Consider the following 25133-nt stretch of genomic DNA (forward strand, 5'->3'; position numbering starts at 1 on the left):
AACCAATTCACCTTAAAGTCAAGAATGCTGAGACAGCACACTCAATTTTTAACGTGTATATGTATATTTTTATATATATGAAAGTAACGTCAGAAGAGTGAGTGGCCGGGGGGGAGGGGTGTAGTTATGTAGTGAATTGTTTTAATTAGTACATTTGATTATTATAAATTATGGTTGGTTCTTTGCAAGGCACTCTGGGGCAAGGCTATCGATAAATACTGTCATTCTAAAATATTTAGCATCATTGCGTTCTGCCACACTAAAGCCTAAATAACCATTCTGGGTGGAGTTCCTTTACTTTTAAAGAGAAAACTTAAATTTACACACTTAAACAGCCCCTAGTCCTTAATGTAGACACGTTGATGCTTCTAGACTTTCTCCCACCTTCGGATCAATTCCTGGAAAAGTTCAAAATGGCTCTACGCCTCCGGCAGAGCCGCGTTCACGGCTCCCATTGGCCGAGCCACCTTACCAATCCAGAGCCCCGCGGAGGGCCCCGGGAGCCGTTCGCCGGCGTCACCGCCGCCGGAAGGAGTCGCCTCCTAAGATGTCCGGCCTTCCCCCCGCATCCTCGACGTCGCCCTGCGTCAGCCTGGAACCCGGGACAACACGGGGGCCCCCGCTTTGCCTTCCCGTGTTTTGCGAGTAACAGCGGCGCGCCCCCTCAGGAAGGCAGCCTCCTTCTCTTGCATTCTTAGCTCTCCGTTCTTGCTCCCGCCACGGGCTTGGGACGGCGTAGACGCTTCCGAGGTGGTTCGTGGCGAGCGCACAGGCGAACGCCATGTTGTACGGAACACTAGCGCGTGGCTGAGGCGGACCGCCGCGGGCCGGCAGAGTCGGAAGTGGATGGTGTTTGGGGGCGGAACCAGAAGGTGTGCGGGGGGGCGGGGTTGCTAAGCAATGATGCATTTCCTCTTTTGCTGTTGCTCGTAGTGTGTGGTTGGACGGGTTTGTCGGGGGGAGGGAGAAGAGGAAGGTTGCTGCCCCTGAGAAGCCCCGGACAGGAAGGTAAACTGAGGTGCGGGAGGCCCCGGGGCCGAGCAGGCACTGTGCACGTGACTCGGGGCTGGCGGAATAGCGCTAGAACTGAGGTGAGGGCAGTGAGCAGGGCTGGCAGGCGCCCGTGGGACCCCCGAGACTGGCATCGGAGGGGTGAAAGGTGGGACCCCAAAGGGCGCGACTTCTGAGGGAGAAGGGGAGAACGCAAGAGCCGGAGGACTGGTCGAGCTGAAGGGCCCCAGCACCGGCTAGTCAACGATTCCCGGGCTGAGAATCCGCGTCCCAGCTCCCAGCTGGTCAGCCAGTATAGCCTTGAAGACTCTGAGTAGCAGTCCATCCCAGTTTTTAGGAAGTTTACCTTTCCAACTCTGCCCTCTTCCCTGCCATTTCCACCATCGCTCCTAGGACTGCTCTTTGGTGCCAAACAAAATTAGTATAATCCTTTTATACCCGATGACAGGCCTTCCGATACTTGAAGACAGTTATCGTGTCTTTTCTTCTCCAGGCTAAACGTCCCTCACTTCATTCAACTTATCCTCATATGGAATGGCTTCAAAGTCTTTTACCATCCTTTATCAGGAGCTTGGTAAAGGTTCATAAGGAAGAAGAAGGCTGGTAAAGGTCGAGGAGAAGATGAGAGAGGAGGAAGGAGACTGGTAAAAGGATGAGAAAGCAAGGAGCTAGGAAGGGGGTAGGAAGAGGGAGAAGGTGAGAGCTTCCTCTCTTACCCTCTACCTCCATTCCCTCTAGACCGGGAGGAAAGATTGTAGAGGGATTTGGAGGAGATAAGAGGTGGTTGATAAAATGTTAATGAATAGTAAAGAAGGGAAAGAAGATGCAGAGGGTTCTGGTGTTGGGGAAGTAGGGTGAAAGAAGTACCTTGAATTAGTGTTGGGAAGGAGAAAAATTGGTGAATAGTATAGAGAGTTCAGGAAAAAAGGGTGGGCAGATGAAAAGGAAGTTTAGCTTTTTTGAGAAGCTATGGAAGATTTCCATTTGGTAGATTTGTTTGAGGTAAGCAGCCAGCTTTTGGTTAGAGAAGATTATTCGAGAAGGGGAGTGGGATAGAAAATGGGAGGAATATAGATTAATGACCATAGAAATAAAGGGAGAAATTAAAAGCATTATGGGAGACTTGAGGGAGGAGATTGGGAATGAATTGGCATTTGTTGAGAGGGCTTATTGTTTGGGGCTACAAATTTGAGATTAATCTGTCTTTTGATCTTTGCAATCTCTCAGAAATCTCCAGAGACCAAGCCAGGTTTCTACCTTCATTCAGGCTCAAGCTTTCTACTCCAGCCCTCACCTTATCCTGGAGGCACTCTGCCTCTTCTCTACCCGAATGGTGCTACGTCTTGCTGGCCCAGGATCCAGGCCGCCTCTGTGCCATACCTCAGAGCTTTTATTCCAAGTTTCTCCTAGTGGAAGGACCCTTACCAGGAAACAAGGAGTTTTCCTTAGACAGTATTTCTCTAAACTAAGAAACCTATTTATCAGTTTAAATTTGACCCTCTAACCATTGTTTTACCCTCTTTGAGGACTTGAGAGTTCTTGTCCTATACCTCCTTTTGAGGAGAAACTTCTCCATAATAGCTCTAGCTCGGGTCCCTGGTCCCAACATGCTAGTGTACTTTTGTGAATAGGGCCTTGCCTATTTCCTGGTTGGCATGGCTGAGCCAAGACAGGTCCCAGGTGGCCGAGAAACTCCACAGGGGGAGCTTCGGCCAGAAGTTGTTGAAGATGAGACCCCTAGAAGTCCAAGTCCAGAGGAGATGAGAGGAGGAAGAAGCAGTAGTAGCAGTGAAACAAAATTATCTCCTAGAGAGGAGGAGGAACTGGATCCTAGAATACAGGTGAGAAAATTAAAATAATTAAACCTCTCTTATAGAGAAGAGAAATTTAACTAATTCTTTGTTCAGAGGAAATTCTAGAATAGGGTAGAAGTTGTAAGGGAGATAGATTTCAGTTTGATATAAGGCTGGTTAGGGGAGGAAAAATGAGCACTGGATTTACAACAAAAAGAACTGTATGACTTTGCTAATCACTAAGTGACCTTCCTGTGCACACCACTTTTCTCTGGACCTCAATTTCTTCAACTTCAAAATGAAAGAATTGGACTAATCTATAATTATCTAATACACAAGATCCCTTTCAATCCTTTTAACATTTTGTGATTTTGTTATTGTAATGTGTATCTCTCATTTCTGGAAGTATCAAGGCAGAGAATTGACATTATTTAGAGATTTTGTAAGGTATTTTTGTTTGAGTGGTGTTGGATTTTTTGACCTCTTGAGTATTCCTCTTATGTGAGCAAGTTTATTTTTTTGAATTATAAAGATTTTATTTATTTTGAATTTTAAAAATTTCCCCTATCTTACTTCCCTCCCCCGCCCTCCACAGAAGGCAATTTGCCAGTCTTTACATTGTTTCCATAGTACACATTGATCCAAATTGAATGTGATGAGAGAGAAATCATATCCTTAAGGAAGAAACAAAGTATAAGATATAGCAGTTTTTTCTCCCTAATTTAAAGGTAATAGTCCTTGGTCTTTGTTCAAACTCCACAGTTCTTTCTCTGGATACAGATGGTATTCTCCATCACAGACAGCCCCAAATTGTCCCTGATTGTTGGACTGATGGAATGAGTGAGTCCATCAAGGTTGATCATCACCCCCATGTTGCTGTTAGGGTGTATAATGTTTTTCTGGTTCTGCTCATCTCACTCAGCACCAGTTCATGCAAATCCCTCCAAGGCTTCCCTGAATTCCCATCCCTCCTGATTTCTAATAGAACAATAGTGTTCCATGGCATACATATACCACAGTTTGCTAAGCCATTCCCCAACTGAAGGAAATTTACTTGATTTCCAATGCTTTGCTACCACAAACAGGGCTGCTATGAATATTTTTGTACAAGTGATGTTTTTACTCTTTTTCATGTGATCTCTTCAGTGTGTAGACCCAGTAGTGGTATTGCTGGATCAAAGGGTATGCACATTTTTGTTGTGCTTTGGGCATAGTCCAAATTGCTCTCCAGAAAGGTTGGATGAGTTCACAGCTGTGAGCAAGTTTAGATGAACATTTTTATCCTTAATATTCCCTTTTCCTTTTCCCAAGGAAGCCCAGGAACCAACTTAAGCTGGCTCTTAAGAGCAAATAGTTTATATTTTTAATGTAAGAAGTTTTTTAAAATTTATTTTTATTAAAGATATTATTTGAGTTTTACAATTTTCCCCCTAATCTTGCTCCCCCCCCCCCCCCGAAAGCACTCTGTCAGTCTTTACTTTGTTTCCATGTTGTACCTTGATCCAAATTGGGTGTGATGAGAGAGAAATCATATCCTTAAAAGAAGAGAAGAGAAGTCTTCAGAGGTAACAAGATTCAGAGGTAACAAGATCAGACAATAAGATATCTGTTTTTTTTTCTAAATTAAAGGGAATATTCCTTGCACTTTGTTCAAATTCCACAGCTCCTTATCTGGATACAGATGGCACTCTCCTTTGCAGACAGCCCAATATTGTTCCCAATTGTTGCACTGATGGAATGAGCAAGTCCTTCAAGGTTGAACATCACTCCCATGTTGCTGTTAGGATGTACAGTGTTTTTCTGGTTCTGCTCATCTCACTCAGCATCAGTTCATGCAAATCCCTCCAGGCTTCCCTGAAATCCTGTCCCTCCTGGTTTCTAATAGAACAATAGTGTTCCATGACATAATGTAAGAAGTTTTTACCTCATAAATTGGCATATTATTAATTATGATTTTATTGATTTTAAATCGATGGAAAAATGTTAATGCAGATGAAAGTGAAAATTGTCTTGTGCATACTTTTTCCCCATAGTGCTGATTGCTAAGCTTTTATCAGTACCCTGCCTCTCCTATCCCTGATCTCTCCTATCCCTTTCTTTTTTTTTAGGTTTTTTTTTTTTTGCAAGGCAAATGGGGTTAAGTGGCTTGCCCAGGGCCACACAGCTAGGTAATTAAGTGTCTGAGACCGAACCCAGGTACTCCTGACTCCAAGGCTGGTGCTTTATCCACTACGCCACCTAGCCGCCCCACTCTCCTATCCCTTTCTAACAGTCTTTTAAGGGCTTATTACAAATCTAGAGGGTAACACTTAGTGTAGAAGTATTTTTCATGAGGCAACATATGAAAAGTTCGAAATGAATAGAATGTGAACTGAATTTCTGAGTGCTGAAGAGACTTAAGAGTAGAGGAACTAACAGAGTGGAGTCAGTTATATCAGGAGGAGGCACATTCTGAAGTAGGTAATGGAGACCAAGTTGACCTTTTTATTGAGTAATGTTGCTGAGACCCCACTGTCATGGGTATAGTTTCTGAGAAACCACTTAGCCCAAATCCCTGAACCTTTTCCTACAAGCTTTGTTGGAGGCACATCTATATTCAGATTAATATACAGATACTACAAAGATGTAGTGTATCACTCTAACATTATTTTCTCTTTGTTTTTTAAAATAAATTATTATAGATAACTTTTAATATCACCAGAATGTCTTTGAGAATCTTTCCTCCTGTCATATGTCATAGAGTCATCCCCTAAAACAAATAGTTTTAAAGAGAAAGAAAGGAAGAAGGAAAAAAAATCAACAGATCTGATAAATATGTTGAAAAAAATGAGAACTTATGCTATGTGCAGCACCTGTTGACTTCCCATTTCTGCAAAAGAGTAGAGTGAGGGTATCTCAGTAAAATAGCAACAACAGAGATAATATAGTGCTTTAAGGTTTGCGAAGCATTTGTTTAAGGTTTGCAAAGCTCTTCTTTGAGATGATGGCTATTCTTTGTAATTCTGTGATATTCACTTTTAATTTTTTGAGGTAGTAGTTCTTTTCTTATTTATATGACTGTAGTTTACTTGGCTCTGCTTACTTTGCATCAGATTTATACATTTATACTCTCTGTGTTCATCATATTCATCATTTTGTATAGAATAGTAATATTCCATTATATTCACGCCACAATTTATTAACCATTCCCTTTGTGTATCTATTTTGCTTTGAATTCTTTGGGTTTTTTTTTTTTTTTAGTTTTTTCAAGGCAGTGGGTTAAGTGGCTTGCCCAAGGCCACACAGCTAGGTAATTATTAAGTGTCTGAGGCCAGATTTGAACTCAGATACTCCTGACTCCAGGGCCAGTGCTCTATTCATTGTGTCACCTAGCTGCCCCTTGAATTCTTTACTATCATGAAAACTCTTATATTTTGATATACAGAAGGTATAAGCCTAGTAGTATTATTGCTGAGTCAAAGAGTATGGCCATTTTAATCACTTTACACAGATTTTTTTGCAAATGTTTTTCTGACTGACTGAAATAAATTGACTTATATTATTATTTCATTGTATGAAATGCACCCCATAATTCTTTTATGAACTAAAAAAATGTAAGTCCGCTAGTCAAGTAAAAAAAGCCTTGACCTGGGAGTTAGGAGATGTGAATTCTATTTCCAACTCTACCACAAACTATGACTTGCACAGGTTACTTATTTTCTCTTGAGTCTTCATTTTCTCTTCTGTGAAATGAAAGGGTTATATCAGATGATTATGTGATTCCTTTTAACTCTAATATTACTGCTTTTTTATTCCTAACAACATATACATTCTTATTGACCTAGAGCTAGGTTTCTTTATTTAGTGTATAAATTTGCCTTGGAATCTTCAGCTTAGACTTGGAGAAGCTAAGGTAGACTTCTTGTTTGGATCTTTGATTTCATTGGTTTGTTGAATATTCACTATTAAAGATTCTCTCTTTTGCAAATCACCTACCTGGCTGTAATATATAATCTCTGAAAATTGTTTGGAGAGTGGAAGTGATTAGCCAGTATTCACAGTTTGTGGTAGGTAAAACTAGAAAGAGTAAGTTTTCTGGTTACTGGCACACTGCTTATAGAATAGCAGATAAAATAAGCAAAAAAGGAATGATATCTATCTTGGTGAAGGAGGAGATAAGATTTTAACATATAACATAAAACTAGATAACAATGTAAGACTATGTAAACCAATGTTAAATTATACAGAGAAGATTGTAGCATCTCAGATAAGGTTTTATAAGACTTGATTCAAGTTGAGATTTGAGTTTGTAGTGGAAGCCTGCTAGTCACTGAACTGTTCATACTAATTCTTGTTATATTTACCTCAGTACTTGGATCTTAAGTAGTCCAGGTTTTTTGATATCCTGATGGCTTATTGATAGAGAATAATGATATAGACTCAATGACTGGTACCCTGGAATCTGTAACTGATTTTGTTCTTGGATGTACATTTTGGTCTCTAAATGTCCCTTGCAAATACTTTTCTTGGACTTTATATACCTTTACCACTATCCCCTATGTGGAATGTCCTTTCTCATCTTCTCTGTTTCTATATCTTAGTCATTATTTCTTTCTCTAAGTGATATTGTTTGTTTCAGTTGTGTTCTATTTTCTGTGATCCCGTTTGGTGTTTCCCTGGCAAAAATACTAGAGTGTTTTGCCATTTCTATCTTCTGCTCTTTATAGATGAGGAAGTGAGGCAGACAGGGAAATGACTTGCCCAGGGTCTCACAGCTATAACATTTCAGAGGTCAAATTTGAATTGAGGAAGATGAATCTTCCTAACTCCAGACCTGGCACTCTATTCATTATGCCATCATGCCTTTTCCAATCATTGCTTTACTTTCATTCTTGTTAGGATTTAAGTACTTCCCCCTCTCCTCTCACTGCTGTGTTGCTTTGTACATATGTGTTTGAGTTTTTTTCATATTAGTGAGTTTTTTCTGTCTCTCCTATAGACTTACAGACTGTATAGACTCTCCTATAGACTGTCTCTGATTTTCTTCTCTACCTTAACTAGAGTTCAATACAAGCTTTACATACTGGGAATAATCTATATACATTTATATTATTGAATAAAGGACTCCTTCAGAGACAATTGCCCTTGTAATTTGGGGTAATTTATTCTAGTTATATTTTTCTATTGGTGGAGGGAAATGAGTGACCTGAGTCTTCAGGAATTCAGATTATTGTCCAGGCATCCTGGGAATTTATGTGACCTATTTTGGGGAGGTCAGCTTACTTTGTTGACTCATTGACAGATGAAGTGAGCTGACTCAGAAATTATTCTTCATGCATTCCATTTCAGCTGAGTATTCTCAGAACTCTCTGCTTGAAAGCTGTAGAGGCATGTGTCACTAAATACAAAAAGCAATGGCCACAACACATAGAGAAATAGCACAAGTCAGCAGAAATTTCCTGACCTCACTTCATCTTTGCTTTGTCCTTCATCCTAGTCTGGCTACTATCCTGTTTCTTTGAAGAATAGTTAGAAATTTGCGACTCATAAAACATATGCTGGCCTCCCTCCTCATCTGTTATTATTATTAAAAAAGCTTTTATTAAGAATCTAATTGCATGTTATCCTGCATAGTGAGCATGTGCTCTCTTTTATATAGGGCATAGTACACTGAAAAGAGTGCTGGATTTAGAATCAGAGGACCTGAATTCAGATTCATTGCCAATTGTTACCTATGTGATGTTGGACAAGTCAAGAGGTTGACTCTCTGGGCCTTTGTTTCCCATCTAAATGAGGGAATTGGACTAGTGACTTCTAAGATCTGTTCCAACTCTAAATATACAGTCCTATGGACCCTAGGATCTCCTTTATGCTCTCGCCTTAGCCCTCTTCCTCCCTTCCCCTTTCCCAACTTTTCATTTCTTCTTTGGTGCCCATGGGCTTATTGTCATTAAAGATGACTATGTTTCTGGTCCTAGTCTCTCTCCTGAGTTCTTATCCTGCATCATCTGGCCTGTTTGCCATTTTGAATTAGATGTCTCAAAGCCATCTCAAATTCAGCATAACTAAAATGGAATATTATTTTTTTTCTTGTCAAACCAACTTGCTGAATATCCCTATTTCTAGTAAGGGCAACACCATTCTTCTAGGTTTAAAGGTTCACAGTCTTTGATTTCTTACTCTACATATCAAGTCAGTTGTTATGTCTTTGTCCTCTACAATGTCTTTTGAAACCATATCTTTCTCTATAGTATGTCTTGCATCCTTGCCCTTCTGTGGACATATATAGTCACCACCTTATTCAAAACTTCATCAGATAACTGTTGTAGTAGTCTCCTAATTTGTCTCTTTATCTCAAATCTGTTCCTTCTCTATCATCCACATAGATGTCAAAATGTTGATACTCCTAAAGAATAGATTTGACCATGTCACTTTTTCTTAGTAAGTTCTGTTGGTCCTCAAGGATCAAATGCATTTTAAATCCCTCACAATTTCATACCAACCTCTTCTGTCAGAATTATTTTATATTCTTTTTCTTTTTTTTTTTGTTTGTTTTAGGTTTTTGCAAGGCAAATGGGGTTAAGTGGCTTGCCCAAGGGCACACAGCTAGGTAATTATTAAGTGTCTCAGACCGGATTTGAACCCAAATACTCCTGACTCCAGGGCCAGTGCTTTATCCACTACGCCACCTAGCCGCCCCTCATTATTTTTCTTTAAGCACATAATGTCCAATCAAATTGGCCTTTTTGCTATGTCTCAAAACATTCCATCTCCCCTGTACCTTGTACTTGCTATTCTCCATGGCAAGAATGTATTTTCTTTTCAGTGCCAAAGCTCAGCTTCTTTCTTGATCTCTTTCTCCTTAGTGGTAGTGTCCCACTTCCCAAATACTTTATATTTATTTTTATCTTGTGTATAATTTGTATTTAAGTGCATGTCTGCTGTTGATAGCTTAAGCTTCTTGAAATCAGGGATTTATTTTTATCTTTGTATTCCTAGTGCCTAATATTGCTTTGCACATATTAGGGACTTAATTTGCTTGTGGATTGATCCAGCAGTATTAGAACAAAAACTTGAATTATTTTCCTTTTTAAATGTTTTATTTATGTTCCCCCCCCATTACTCTTTATTTTTCAATGGCTCCCTTAACCTTCCCCTTTAATAAATAAGTATATTTAAGCAGAATGAAACCAAATATCCCATTGGCCATGTCTGAAAATGTGTACCTTATTTGGAATCTAGAGTCTACCACCTGTCTGTCAAAAAGTTGGAGTCATTTCTAATGATAATTAAACATGGACATCTGGGAAGAAATGAAGGATAGAAAAAGGGAGAGAAGAAATGGGGTGATGGACAGATCCTAGGATCATATATTTAGAGTTGGAAAGGACCAGCTAAATCCTATAACTATACTTCCTTGTTTTATAGATAAGGAACTGAGGCCTAGACTTTGTTTAATATCACATAGGTAGCAAATGGCAAAGTTATAATCTGAATTCCGGTCCTCTGATTACAAATCTAGTACTAATTACAATGAAGTCATCATTGGTTATTGTATTGATTATGTAGTCTTTTAGTGTTTTGTTCTTTGTTTTGATCATCTTATAAATTGTTCTCTTGACTTTGCTTTGTTCTGCATTGATTTTTACAGATCTTCCAGATTTTCTCTGAATTCTTCATATTTATCTTTTTAATAGTGTACTAGTAATTCATTACATTCATACCCATTCTCCAAAAGTGAGTACCTCCTTTTTTCCAGTTCTTTCGTACTTTGAAGATTTTTGTATGAAAGGAGAAAGAGACTTTTCTCTCTTTTCTCTGACCTCATTGTGGTGCACATGACTAGTAGTGGCATTGCTGGGTAAAAGAGAATATGTACTATTTAGTGATTTTTTTTTTTAGGATAATTCCAAATTGTTTTTAAAAGGATTGGACAATTCAGAATTACATCAACAGTGCATTAGTATACTCATCTTCCCCAACATTTATTACTTTCATCTTTTGTTGTTTTTGTCAGTCTGATGGGTTTGAAGTGAAACTTCAAAAGGTGTTTTATTTTGCAATTTTGAATTGTTTTTCCATTTAGAGCAAGGTGGTAAACATTTATTTATTAGATTGCTTTGGAATCAAATTTATGATCAAATTTTAACTAATGTTAAAAAATATTTTGTTTTTTTACATTTGCATTTTACATGAGCAAAACTAGGTTATGACCTAGTTTTAACTAATGTTAAAAAAATAATTTTGTTATATATTTTGTTTTTACATTGACTGAATTTCTGAACATAACCCTTCTCATTGAACTATCCCTCTTAACAAGACTAACAAGAAAGAAGTTTTTTTAAAGCAAAACTGATCACTATTAACCAGAATCTGATTATATATATATATATATATATATATATATATATATATATATATATATATATATACATATACATATACATATACATATACATATATAATTCTTCATACACATAGTCCTACATTTCTGCACAGTAGGGAAATTTTTATTTTCTTCTTTGGTGTTATGCTTGTTTTTTTGCAATTATTCAATATTTTCTGTTTTGTGGTTATGATTTTTCTGTTTATATTGTAATCATATACATATACATATATATATATACACATACATAATTCTGCTTACTTAACTCTGCATTAATTCATCTAAATCTTCTCATGTATTACTAAGATTAAGGAGGCCTGGGAACAGTTTTTTGCAGAGAGTGAAAGTACAACTAAAACTTGAAGGAAACCAGGGGAGCTAGGAGATAGAAATGAGGAAGAAGATTTCCAGGCATGAGGTAGTAAAGTCAGGGAAGGGAATATCATGTGTAAAGAACAGCAAGGAGGCCAGAAGTGAGTGGATTGAAGATTATGTAGAGGAGAGTAAAGATATAAAACCGAAAAGATGGAAAAGGTCTGGGTTATGAAGAGTTTCAAAAGCAAAACAGGATTTTACTTTTGGAGGGAAGGGTAGTACTCTTAACATTTACAGGGAGGTTAGAAAGGGGGGAGGTTTAATGGAAAGATAGTGAGTTGTGTTTTGGACATGTTGAATTTAAGATGTCTGTGGGACCTTCAGGCAGGTAAATAACTTGGTGGATAGATGGACCTGGAGTCAGAGAGACCTGAGTTCAAATTTGACTTCAGAGATTTACCAGCTATGTGTCCCTGGGCAAGTTCCTTAACTCTGTTTGCCTAAGTTTCCTCATCTTTAAAATGAACCGTAGAATGAAATGGCAAACCATTCCAGTATCTTTGCCCAAAAAAACCCTAGAAGGAGTCAAGAGTTGAACATGATTGAAAAAAACAACTCAACAATAACAGCAGCAGCAGCAACAACAACAACAACAAAGCCTTATTACTTTGGGCAAGTCATTTTTCTGGATACCAATTTCCTTTTTTATTGATAAGAATAGTAATCTCAGCTCTAGCTTTATATCCAGGGAAATTAAATGAGATGATGTATATAAAAAAATTGGAAAGGGCATATACTTCTTCACATATGAGGGTACATGCACATTAAGCTCATGACCCAGTTTTGTTTACTACATTTTTATGTTGATGTGATGATGGGGCCAGTATAGGCAAGAATGGTTAGTACTGTAGTTAAGACCCTTCATTTGTCATACCAGGGATCCTTCTCTCTATCTTTGAAGGAATGAGATTCCATTGCCCATTCATAGACATGTTTAGAGCCCATCTTTGTGCTCCTTTCCTTGCCTGTAGACAAATAAGTCTCCTTTCCATCTTGAGCAGGGGGAAAATGCTTTTATAGATAAATCTAGAGACTCCTGATACTTTCTAGCAACTGTGACTATTTTTCTTTAGGGAGATTCTTGGATACCTTCTTTTCTATTATGACAGTGTGCTTTGGGAATAGAAAATACCAGGTCTATTTTTGGGAGAGATAAGTTTTGACTGAAGACTTCTTCCAGACACTTTTCCTTTAGTCCACACCATTGATTGCCATTCCTATTTTTAAAAGACTTTCTCTGTATAGATATAATAACCCTTCCTATCCTCTAAAATTTTATAGAAGGTTCTTAATTTTTTATGATAGGATTTATACCTTCTAGGGCCCATCTGACTAATCTTTCTTTTTTCATCTTCTTTTGGACAGGAGGAGCTAGAGCACCTGAACCAGGCCAGTGAGGAAATCAACCAAGTAGAGCTACAATTGGATGTGAGTCCTTCACCTGTCCATCCACTCAGGGATACCAATATGGGTGTCCATGTTAGAGTAGATTCCCAAGTATTGGATTTGGAATCAGAGGATTTAGATGACTATAAAATGAGTGGATTATATTGCACAAACTTTTAGGATCCTTTTCGGCAATAAATCTGTGATTGTATAATTCTCTGAACTGTCCCTTCTCTTCCTCCCTTGTCTTTTTTGTTTAAATTTATATTGGAGGGGGGGTAGAGGAGGAAATGCAGGAAGAGAAACCTTTTTTTTCCTCCTTTAGCTTTAACAATGGAAGACAAGGAGACAGCAGTAATTATAAACATAACTGTATCTTGGATTCCTAGGACCAAGGTTGATTTTTTCTGGTTATAATTCTGACTTGAAACCATGATGTATTTTGGAGATGGGGAAAGGGAACAGTCTTTAGGAAGGGAAATTTTAGAGCAGCTAGTGGGGACTATCCAGTAATCTTGACTTCTCATATCTTGTTATCAGGAGGCTCGGACCACATATCGGAGGATCTTGCAGGAGTCAGCTCGAAAGCTCAATACACAGGGCTCTCATTTGGGAAGTTGCATTGATAAGGCCCGGCCATATTATGAGGCACGGAGGCTGGCCAAGGAGGTACAGGAATTGGGTGCTCCATCCCCTGTTCTCAAACCCTGAGATAAAGGTCTGGCTCGTGTGTAAGCTTACTGCATCTTCACATGTGCACATTTAGTGCTTGCTAGTTTTTCTGCTGGACTCAAATTTGGAGTGGACTCTTTGATGTTGACCTGCCTGCCACTGGCCAACTGTATAGTCTTGGATAAATAATTATCCTTCTCTTGGTCTCAATTTTTGATCTGTAAAATGAGTGCTTTGGACTGGGTGATTTTTAAGGTCTCTTCCAAACCTCTCCTCATATTTCCATTAATATAGTCACTGTTAGACTTGAAAAGGGCTTTCCTTACAATACTATGAGGTTGATAGTGTAGGTACTTTTATTCTCATTTTACAGATGAGGAAACTGAGGCTCTGAGAGGTAAATGACTTCCTCATGGTCACACAACTAGAAAGTGTCTGAGGTAGGAATTTAAACCAAATCTCCTGAGCCCCCTAGTCTGGTGCTTTATCTACCATGCCTTACCACTTCGCTTACATCTATCTCTTCTTTCTTCATTTCTCCCCTCCCCTTTTTTCTATCTTTCTACAGAAATGTTTCTCCAATTAGGCTCTTCATTGAATAGTTTGAGAGAGAAAGGAGGACAGTGAGATTGACTTCTCATTTCTTCCAACTCTGTCTCTCTACAGGATATGGGATTGCCATCCTCTTGGGGCAGACATAGGGGAATATCTACCTTTCTCATGACTGGCTCTTCCTCAGCCAGGGTTTTCTTGGTAGGGGAAGTCTGGGCCTTTCCCGTGACTCCTCCCCACCCTCCCTCCAGGCTCAGCAGGAAACCCAGAAGGCAGCCCTGCGCTATGAACGGGCGGTGAGCATGCACAACGCTGCTCGAGAGATGGTGTTTGTGGCAGAACAAGGTGTCATGGCTGACAAGAACCGGCTTGATCCCACATGGCAGGAGATGCTTAATCATGCCACTTGTAAGGTGAGGGGTAGCCAGCATCATCAATCATTCTTTACTTCCTTTCTTTTAATTCTCATATTTTTTCCTTTAATTCATATCTGATTTCCCTCTCTTCTAAAATTCTATCCCTTACTATTTTATCATTCCCTCTACCCCTGCCACCTTTCCTTACATTGAATTATTTTTCTTTTTCATGACTTCCCAAGTTTGCCCTCCCTGTTACAACCAAGAAAAGTTCTTCACTAACCTCTTATCTTCTTCTGCATAATCACTCACCCAGGTAGTTCCTCTGACCTGGGCTTCTTTATTTATTGCTCTCTTATCAGATTTTTCTTTCATCAGCTAATTCCTTGAGAACTAATCTCACACAATTCATCTCTCCATTATATTAGCATTACTTTAGTCTTTGTGTATAGCTCTGTGCAGCTATATTTATTTATATCTTTGTTATTGAGTTCTTATTTATATTCTTCTTCACCAGTCCCTTAATTGACATCTTTAGTATTCTATGAATCTCTTAAGTATTTGAATACATTTTTTGTGCACTAATAATTATTAGCATTTACATAGTGCTTAATAGCTTGGGAAGCACTTTGTATACATTATCATATTTTATTTTCATCCATATGAGGTAGGTTTTATTATTATTTCCTTTGCCTAAAATTATCATATAGCAAGAAAGTTCTTGAGACAGAATTTAAACTTCACTGCTATATCCATTCTACCATACTGACTCTCATTGAGGTTGAAATAATAATAACTGACATTTTTATATTAAGTTTTGCGAAACACTTTATATTATTTCATTTGATTCTTAATAACAATTCTGTAAAAATAGATATATATGCATTATCTCCATTTTATAAATGAGAACATTGAAGCTTAGAGAATTTAAATGACATATATAATCACATAGAAATAAGTGTGGAGGGGTGGCCAGGTGGCCCAGTGAATAGAGCACTGGCCTTGGAGTCAGGAGTACCTGGGTTCAAATCTGACCTCAGACGCTTGATAATTACCTAGCCGTGTGGCCTTGGGCAAGCCACTTAACCCCATTGCCTTGAAAAATCTAAAAAAAAAAAAAAAAAAGAAAAGAAATAAGAGTGGAGATAAGCTTTGTTATGATTTAGAATCAGAGTTGAGTTCTGATCTTGCCTCAGATAGTTTCTTGCATTGTGACCCTGGGCAAGTCATTTAACCTCTGCTTGCTTCAGTTTCTCATCTATAAAATACATAGCCCTATACCTCTCAGTTAGCACAGTGCCTGGTACATAGAAAATGCTTTGTAAGTGTTAGAGGCATGACATAAATCTAAGAAAATCTTTACCCATTCTTATCAAGAATAATATAACAAAAAACAAATGTCTTTCTGCTAATGTTTCAGCAGGATGGTTTAATGTGATGATTTTATCACACTTTCCTCAAATAGCATAGAGTAAACAAAGAGACTGATACTATGACAGGACCATATGTATTCTGTTGTTGGCTCACATGCCTCAGAATTACAAACAAATCAGGTGTATGGACAAATAGGGAGGGAATAAAGTCTGTCTTAACTTTAAATAGGCTTGTTGCCTTCCCCATGTCTCCTTATTGTGTGTAATGTGGACCTTTAAAATCTTTGCACTCACTGAAGTCTTTAGCATAGAGTGATCATTGTACCAGATTTGTTCCCTACAGGTTAGCTTTTGAATGGCAGGTTGGAGAGAGGCCAAAGGAAGAAACCCTTTGGAGTGATTGCATCCAATTGTCTCTCTTTCTCGCTTTGTGTTTTTTTTTCCCTTGGGATTCAGGTAAATGAGGCAGAGGAGGAACGTCTTCGGGGAGAACGGGAGCACCAACGGGTGACCAGGCTATGTCAGCAGGCAGAGGCTCGGGTACAGGCCTTACAAAAGACTCTTAGACGGGTCATTGGCAAGAGCCGTCCATACTTTGAGCTTAAGGCTCAATTTAACCAGATATTAGAGGTGAGTTGCCATGGCAGATGGGCATGGGTGAGATTAGGAGGCAACTGAATGAGATGAACCTGGAAGAAAGCTGAAGAGAAAATAGTATATAGGGATAAAGGGAAAGGAGAAGAGAAGGGTGAACTGTGAGTTTGTGGTATGAAGAGTAGATATTTTGCTATTCAAGATAACCCCCAGTAGATCCTTGGTGACCATACAAATGGAATACTTTAATTTAGTGGACTTCTACCCTGTATTTTGCCAAGGAAGGTCTAGAAAGAGTTCAGGAGACTTTCATAGCAGGTTGAGAAGTGAGAAAAAGGTATAGTGAAATTCAAGGTGGGCAAAAGAGAAGGTAGAGAAAATGTAAAGAGATGGGGAAAAGATTGGGAAAAGTGTAGATGTTGAGAAGGAAGATGACAGGGACCTTAGAGAATATAAAGGATGCTTAAAAAACATTAGGCAGGAGACAACTCAGGAAAATGGGGAGAGGAAGGACTTTGGAGAGAAAGGAAGAACAGATAGAGTAAAGAATGCAAAGATAATTTTAGGATTAAGGGTAAAATTAATGAGCAGAGAAATTAGGTGAAGAAAAGAATAAGGGAATGAGTAGGAAAGGGGAAGAATGCAATATATTTGGTGAGAAAGTGGAGGGTGTTTGAAGCAGATAATGTGGTAGTAATCCAGATAGTTAAAAGTGGAAAATTTCCTTTAAGTTGAAAGAGGAAGAAAATCCTGAGAGGAGGTGAAGATAAAAGTGTCAAGAGTTAAAAAGTGGTAGAGGAGAGAGAGACTAAGAAAAGGTAAAGTTGAGAGGGAACTGATTTGAAGGAGAAGACAAACTAATAGGGAAGATAATAGAAGAAGATGATGCTGGAAGGGATTTGGGAAGATCCTAAAACGTTTTGGATTGGTGGGACATCTCATATTTCTATTCTTGCCTCCCCTAGGAACACAAGGCCAAGGTCACTGGGCTGGAACAGCAAGTGTCTCAGGCAAAGACTCGCTACTCAGTTGCCCTGAGAAATCTGGAGCAGATCAGCGAGCAGATCCATGCTCGCCGCAGGGGTTTACCTCAGGCCCCAGTTCACAGGCGCTCTTCCCCTGTAGGGGCTGAGGCTGGACCTGAGAGTGGGGAGAGTGGAGAAATTAGGGTTGAGGGGGCAGAGGGTGGGTATCTGGAAGAGAGTGGGGCCCTTGAACCTGGCCCTGCCCCTGATACCTTGAGTCTCCTGAGCCTTCGCACTGTTGCCTCAGACCTACAGAAATGTGATTCGGTGGAGCACTTGAGGGGTCTCTCGGACCATGCCAGCTTAGATGGCCAGGAGCTAAGCCCTGAGGGTGGGGGAGATCGAGGAAGTGGGAGTCGAGGTCGTCACCAACGAAGCATCAGCTTATAGCCCTCACTTTCCCAAAGAACTGAAAGTGTCTCCTCTTTTTGCCCTATTCCTTTTTTCACTCAGGGGATTCTTACAGATGCTGTTGGTCTCCCTTTTCCCTTTGAGTGCTTCTTTATTTTGAAAAGCCCCTTATATCTATGTCCTCTCTCTGTGATGTTCTCTTTTTCTTTCCTCATTGTCTCATGCTCCTGTCTCTTCTTTCACTAGTGTAGGTTTCACTTTTGCCTTATTCTGAGAGGCTGCTCTCACCCCTCTTTCTTAGTCTGGACCCCTGTAAATCATTCTCTGTCTCCTTTCCCCTTTATGTTTTTCTACCTGAATTTCTGTTCATCTTTCACCATTTTTGTCTATCTCACTTCTTCTCTCTTTCCCCTCAGGGAATTTAGTCCAGAAGGAACAGGAAGTTGACTAGGGGAGGAGTGCTGTCATCCATAGAGGCTCCAAGTTAACTCTTCTCATTTTCTTTACTCCCCCCAGCCTCCACTGTCAATCTTTCCTTCTTTGAGCTTCATTTAATAAGTCCCCCAATGCTGCTGGACCTTATTGGGGAGTCTTAAGTTTTTTGTCCTATCCCAGATTGCCTAGGTTGCAACCCTACATATAAGTTCATTTATTCAAGATGCATTTCCCTAGTTTTTAGTAACTGTTAGGTAACTCAAAAAAAGTCAAGTCTTCTAGGATAATGGGGAAGAAATCTGAAATTTCCAATCCTTTTCCTTCCCTCCCTCCCCCAACCCAAGCAGTGACACTCTAGGTTTCCGGCTATGAGTTTGTACACACAATGCTCCAGTTTCCATAGATAGATAACTTTTGATGTTTACCCAGTCAACCTCTGATTCTTTTTAAAATTGAGAATAACCTGTGGAGTTTCTAATTTGAGAGTTCAATTTGGGAGGACCTGGAGTGAGTTGTCCCAACTTTAAAATAGATGACTTTCTTCCATGCTCTTGCTGGTAGTGATTCACCATGTTTTGTCTGTCAAGTGGATGATGACCAGTCCTCTTCCTCAGGTGCCCAACATGGTGAAGGATAGAATTATGAATTTTACTATCTCTCTTACATTGTGGGTAGGGAAACTTGGGTACAGTTGGGTCTGGACCCAAGTCCTTTTTCCCTTTTCTCCCTTACCCTCCTCCTATATAAGTTTCTATATCTCTAGAAATTTTTTTGACTTGGCTGCTATATTACTCCTTTCTCTTCTCCTCCCCCCTCCCATCTTTCATTTATGGAAGTTGGAGAATAAGATATGGCAATGATATAGCCCTTTATTTCCATGGAAATCAGAGACTAGGAGATCCATCACACCTGCAGTACACAATGATCCTCACACATCCCAAGGATGTGTGTTGGGGGAGGTTATTTCCCTTTTCCTATTATCTAGTAGACATGGAAAGTTGCTCCTTTTGACAAGGGGCATAGAGGGATCCATTTGCCTTTGCTCTCATCTATCTTTCATAGGTACTCTACCCTTACCCACCCTAAATATGCTCATCTCCATATATAAGTTTTTGGGAGAATGAAGGTTTACATTTTAAATTCCTGTCCTGTGTGTCACTCCCCCAGGGCAAGGAAAAATGGTCACAATGAAAACCATTGTGTTTGAGGTGACTGTTGGGTGGAGGTGGAAGGAAGATGGGGAGTGTTTGTGAGAATGGAGGAGAAGAATGATAGGATTTTATTTAAATAAAAAATGCAACTGGAATTTCTTGCTGTCTTGTCTGTATACAAAGGGAAATGGTGAACAGCTGTGAGAATAACAAGATTTGAAAGGGTGAGGTAGCATAGTATTTGTGTCTTGGTATCTCTTAGAATTTAGCTTAGTTTTGTAAACTTTGCAGTAAGTTAAATAGTTGACCATAAATAAGTTAAAGTTAATATCAGATACTTTGATCTATAAGCAAATAAATCTTAATTGCTAGAATACCATTACCTTCTTAAGGCTTTAGGAGTTTGCTACCTAAGAAATGTGGCCTATCAGCACTAGACTCAGCATATCCGAAAAAATTTCTTACCAGTCAAATCTTCTGACTGATACTACCTTGTTTCCCTTCTGTTTCTTTGACCTTCTTTCATATCCAGAAACCAAGTCTTGATGACTCTTAAGAATTATCTCCCCTGTCTCATTCCCATTGACACTGCCCTAGTACAGGCCCCTATTACAACTCACCTCTTAATAGGTGTTCCTGTTGCTGCTTAGTCCTCCAAACCAACTTTTGTATATATGTCAAGATATTCTAGTCATAGAACAGTTAATGTTAGTGCTCAAAAATCTTTATTGGATCCCTATTGCCTACCAAATAAAATTCCTTTGACTTTCAAAGCCTTCCATAAGCTTTGTACTATAGGTATATGAACTGGGCCTTTGATTTCATTGATAATATTAATACTCATGGAATGAAACTCCCAACTAGTATTGTTCAGGGCATTCTATACAATTTATAATCTTGAGAGTTACCTGAGGCAAAATTTTCAGTCATATGATAGTATTTGTGAGTCAGGACATGTACCTAGAATTTCCTGGCTTCAAAGCCAATTATTTTACCAACTATGCTATGTCATATCACTGGTTACTTGCTATTGAAATATTCCTCAAATTTTCCTACTTCTCTGCCTTTAGTCACATTGTTTCTCATGCCTGGAATGCCCATATTCCCTTCCCCTACTGTTAAAATTTCTACTCATTTTTTAAAGCCTAAATGAAAGAATATCTCTGGGAATACTTCCTTGATCCTTCTGGACGTTTTTCCATTCTGGTCTCATTTAGCATTTTATTTGTACTTCTCTGTATGTGCTTCATTGGGCCTGTAAAAATTTTTTAATTAGAGATTTTTATTCAGTAATAGTAGATTACTGAAAAATACAGAAATACGTAAAAGCAAGAACGTAAAACATGGGCATGTAAAGAGAAATCAAAAGATAGAAATTTTTTTTGTCTTTAATTTCTGTTATTTACTGTTTTGAACTCAACCCCAAAAGATGTATATATTGTCTTTCAACATAATAATGCCCACATTGTCCTTTTCCTAATCTTTTAAAAAAATTTTCTCTTTTATTTAAGGCAATGGAGTTAAGTGACTCGCCCAAAGTCACACAACTAGTCATTTAAGTGTCTGAAGTCAGATTTGAACTCACATCCTCCTGTGACCAGGGCCATTCTATTCACTGTGCCACCTAGCTGCCCCTTCCTATCTTTTCTTACCATTTCTTTGTCACATGAACTTGTTGCTGTAATTGTTTTTAACTACATAATTTCATATATATATATTCTTTTAATTTCTGCTTCCCTTTCATCATTTTATGTCTTCCTATCCCTCTTTGAATCCTTCATATTCATTATTTTTAGAATATAATTTCCTATATTTAAAAATTAATATTTGATTAGCCATTTCCCATTTGATAGATACCTAGGTAATTCAGTTTTTTGCTATAACAGGTAGTGCTACTAGAGGATATTTTTCTACCAATAGAACCTTTTTTCCTGTCAGTAATTATTTGGAATAGAGAAAGGGTGTGTACAATTTTGTAACTTATTGGATAATTCCTTATTGCTTTCCAAAAATGTTAAATCTTTTCCTAATTCCAATGGCAGTTCAATAGTACATGCAGCATACATTGCTAACATTTAATTTTACCCCTTTCATCTTTTCCAGTTTGATGATGGTGAGGTGGAAACTCAATGCATTATTAATTAATTTAAATGTTTTTGTTGATGTGTTTGGTCATGTATAGTTTATTTATGGTGACTTCCCCATCCTTTATTGAAAACTTTTTCTAAAAAATCCAAAAACTAATTCAATAGTGTTATCTAAAACATTCATATTTGATCTCTTATTTGTGTCATTCAGAAGATTGTTTCATTATCTATTAATGATATTATCTAGTTTTTCTATTAACTCAATAATTAGTATACTTTTATTGATAGTTTCATTTGTGTTATTGTAGTCCTTGGATATATGTTCTTTTGCTTCTTATGTAAGGATTTGTGCAGCTCATTTGTTTCTCAGAATTCCTCGTTTGTCCTTTTTTATTGCACAGTAATAGAGCTTATAATACATGAGTATATACACCACTGATTTTTTTCAGTCACTCCTCAATTGATAGGATACTCTGTTTCTAATTGTCTACCACTACAAAGAATATTGCTATGTATATATATTTTGGACTTGTGATTCTGTCTTTTCTATACTGGGAAGATATACTTAATTGAATTGCTGAGTCAGAGGGTAAAGAGGATGTTGTCACTTATTTATCTTTGCATAATTCAAGTGAACATCCACAATGGACAGACCAGTTCATCTAATCAAAAGCACATCTGCATGCCTGTTTCCCCACAACCTTTCCTACACTGACTATTCTCATCTTTTCTGATTTTCTGCATATGGCGAATCCACAGTCATTTTTTAATACTCATTTCTCTTATTGTTAGGGAAAAGTGAAAAAGCCTTGATAAGGTGCTTACTAGATCCTAGGCACTGTGCCAAATGCTTTACAAATATTTCATTTGATCCTTACAATTTGTGTGACCCTTGTGAACTGGATGCTATTATTATATTTACATTCTATACAGATGAAGTGACTTGCTCAGAGTCATACAACTAATAAATGTCTAAGGTCAGATTTGAACTTAGTTTTTCCAAGTTGACCATTCTATACTGTGGCATAATAATAGCATTTTATTGTAGAATATAGTTATTTAGAATTTGCAAGGTGCTTTTGTCATTTGAGCCTCACAATAACCCTAGTGAGATAGGTGCCGATTATTACCATTTTACAAATGAGGAAAGAGGCTCAGATAAGGTTCAGACTTACACATCTAGTGACTAACAGATTTGAACTTAGGATTTGAGGCATATTTTCTTTTTCTTTTTTTTTTTTAGATTTTTGCAAGGCAAATGGGGTTAAGTGATTTGCCCAAGGCCACACAGCTAGGTAATTATTAAGTGTCTGAGGGCGGATTTGAACTCAGGTACTCCTGACTCCACTGGCGCCACCTAGTCACCCCTGAGGCATATTTTCAAATAACCATTTTAGAGTTTTGTGAACCCCAAAAACTGTAAAAGCCTTAAAATATAGAGTTAAAATAAAATGACAGAAAATATAGGTTAGACATATGAAGTTTTATTCTCTAAGATCTTACCTCTAGCCTCTAAGTGGAGGTTATTAAGGTGATGACCACCCTGAACTGGGAGAGGGAAAATAAACAAAGAATAGGAAAAATTATTAACCTTTTATATCTTGACAATGGAAGTTGCACAAAATTAAGCTGCCCAAATGGCTTCTCAAAGACCATCATCTTTGAGAAATGATCTGATATTTTGTCTCATCCTAGCAGGACAAGTCTTCCAGTTTCCTGATCACTGTCTTGAGTTTATAATTAACATGGGGAGAGATCTAGGAGTCTTGATTTCTTAGAAAGTGTCAAGGTGACTGATAGGTGAAGGCTGAGTACTTTATAATAACCTTATTATACTTGGAAAGTTTATACCCTGTATTCATCATTCTAAAGGGACCACCTTTCTAGCAAACTGGAAAAGGCCTGGCATATAGAGTCCTATAGGAGAGGTTGTCTCTTTACTGAGTCAAAGAACTTTGTCAGCTTTTGAGTTCACAGCACACTTAATAATTTACAGTATAATAGCATTTACTATATCACTTGAGTACATCTTGTTTCATGTGATGCAGAGCACTACTTGATGAGGCTGCCTCTGATCTTTTTTCCTCCTATAAATCCTACATAGGGGGTTCATTACATATGTTGGTATAATTCCAGAATCCTAATCTGATAGCTCATTATATCATGAAGGTGACAATTCTCAAAGACCAGTTCAGGAGAGGGATGTCCAGGTTTTGCAATTTGGGGAAGGTTTTAAATTTAGTCCCATCTATTGTCTTCTGAGTAACAACCTACCAAAGTACAGAGAAGCTTATCTCCAGGAAGCTTCTTTGGGTATGACAATGAAACAAAATTGTCACTAAACCCTGTGCAACCCTTTCTGCCTATGCAGGGGCAGAGGATGTTACACAATTTTTAGGTCGAGTGTAAATACAATTTAACTGCTTATCCTTTAAATATAAGATCTATATTCAGTAAATATTGACTGGATAGTGTTCTGTTGGCTTATTTCAACTCCAGAACCTATCTGCTGATCCATTTCATAAAGATAATACAATATATGAAACATGAAACAAGCCCTCAGTGAATATTAACCTATTTAATGTACTGGTACAGATAGCTTGCCTTAGTAAGGAAACTGATTTGGAAGTGTTAAGAGTTAGAAATTTAGGTCATGGACAAGTAATAGCATCTTTGTTGTTTTGGTCATTTGTTGATTTTGCGTTCTCTAAAACATGAAGTCGCCTATCCAATTACCATAAGACCACAGTTATATAGGCAGTGACTATTTGTGTAAAAAAATGAGGCCTTGGGTTCTGGGAAAATAGTTTGCAGACCCTAATCAAGGTCATGAAATCAGGCCTCAATTTTGTAGTTCACTTTTAATTTTCAAAATCAGCCATGTGATGTGTTAGATTCCATACTTTTTTTCCCCTTCTTTCTCCTTCAACTGATTACAAGACTCAAGATATCCTAAAGCATAGATTTGAAAGTAGAAGCAATATAAGTATACTTTGTCTTCCCAGTAAGCATTATCCTGGAACACTTGGGGATTGAAGAAAATGAATGAAACATCACTGATGTAATGGCTCCTGTCCTACATGTGAGGGCTAAGGTTGGAAGCTACTTTTGACCTGCTTTTCATAAAACTGATCATTGTTAGTGTAATGAATACTTTTTACAACTTCCTGCAGTATCCTGCAATTCCAGCCCAAACATCTTTATTAAAAACAAAAAATATCCCCCCTACTATTTAATAACTCTCATTTTGATGCACACTATCATTTCTCTGGTGTAGTCCTTGGATTACTGCAAAGTCATCTAAACAATTGGTGCTAAATGTGGACAGGAGAACTTATTTCTTCTACCCCTTTCACTTATTCCTCACAATTCCCCACACCTCAATGAATTCTGACAATTTATACCATAATTTATTTGATTTTCCCTAGTCACTGGGCATTTACTTTAGTTCTAGAATTTTACATTAAAAAGTAGAATCATAAATAGAATTTTATATATGTAAGCAGCATTTTTTCCTAACTTTTTTTAGACTGTAATAATAGTAGGATTTCTATATTAGAGATCATGAATAGTTTCTAATTAATTTAATTCATGAATTACTTTTTAA

General features: G+C 38.1%; 1 protein-coding gene across 7 annotated transcripts; it reads left to right on the top strand.

Moving 5' to 3' along the window:
• The first annotated feature begins 591 nt into the window (after positions 1-591).
• Positions 592-25086, top strand: SH3BP5L (SH3 binding domain protein 5 like). Of its 7 annotated transcripts, none has more exons than XM_074225238.1 (8): positions 915-1091; positions 1505-1707; positions 2239-2852; positions 12910-12972; positions 13471-13599; positions 14406-14567; positions 16340-16513; positions 17443-25078. In XM_074225238.1, exons 3-8 carry the CDS (start codon positions 2667-2669, stop codon positions 17890-17892), a joined length of 1164 nt encoding a protein of 387 aa, XP_074081339.1. In that variant the 5' UTR covers positions 915-1091; positions 1505-1707; positions 2239-2666; the 3' UTR covers positions 17893-25078. The 7 variants fall into 7 exon arrangements, with proteins under 7 accessions (XP_074081338.1, XP_074081336.1, XP_074081339.1 ...); XM_074225239.1 differs by having other exon boundaries at positions 1505-1655; XM_074225237.1 differs by lacking the exon at positions 915-1091 and adding an exon at positions 592-872 and having other exon boundaries at positions 1505-2852.
• The last annotated feature ends 47 nt before the right edge of the window (positions 25087-25133 follow it).

The sequence above is a fragment of the Macrotis lagotis genome, chromosome 2 (genome assembly GCF_037893015.1).
Source record: "Macrotis lagotis isolate mMagLag1 chromosome 2, bilby.v1.9.chrom.fasta, whole genome shotgun sequence".
Taxonomy (NCBI): Eukaryota; Metazoa; Chordata; class Mammalia; order Peramelemorphia; family Peramelidae; genus Macrotis; species Macrotis lagotis.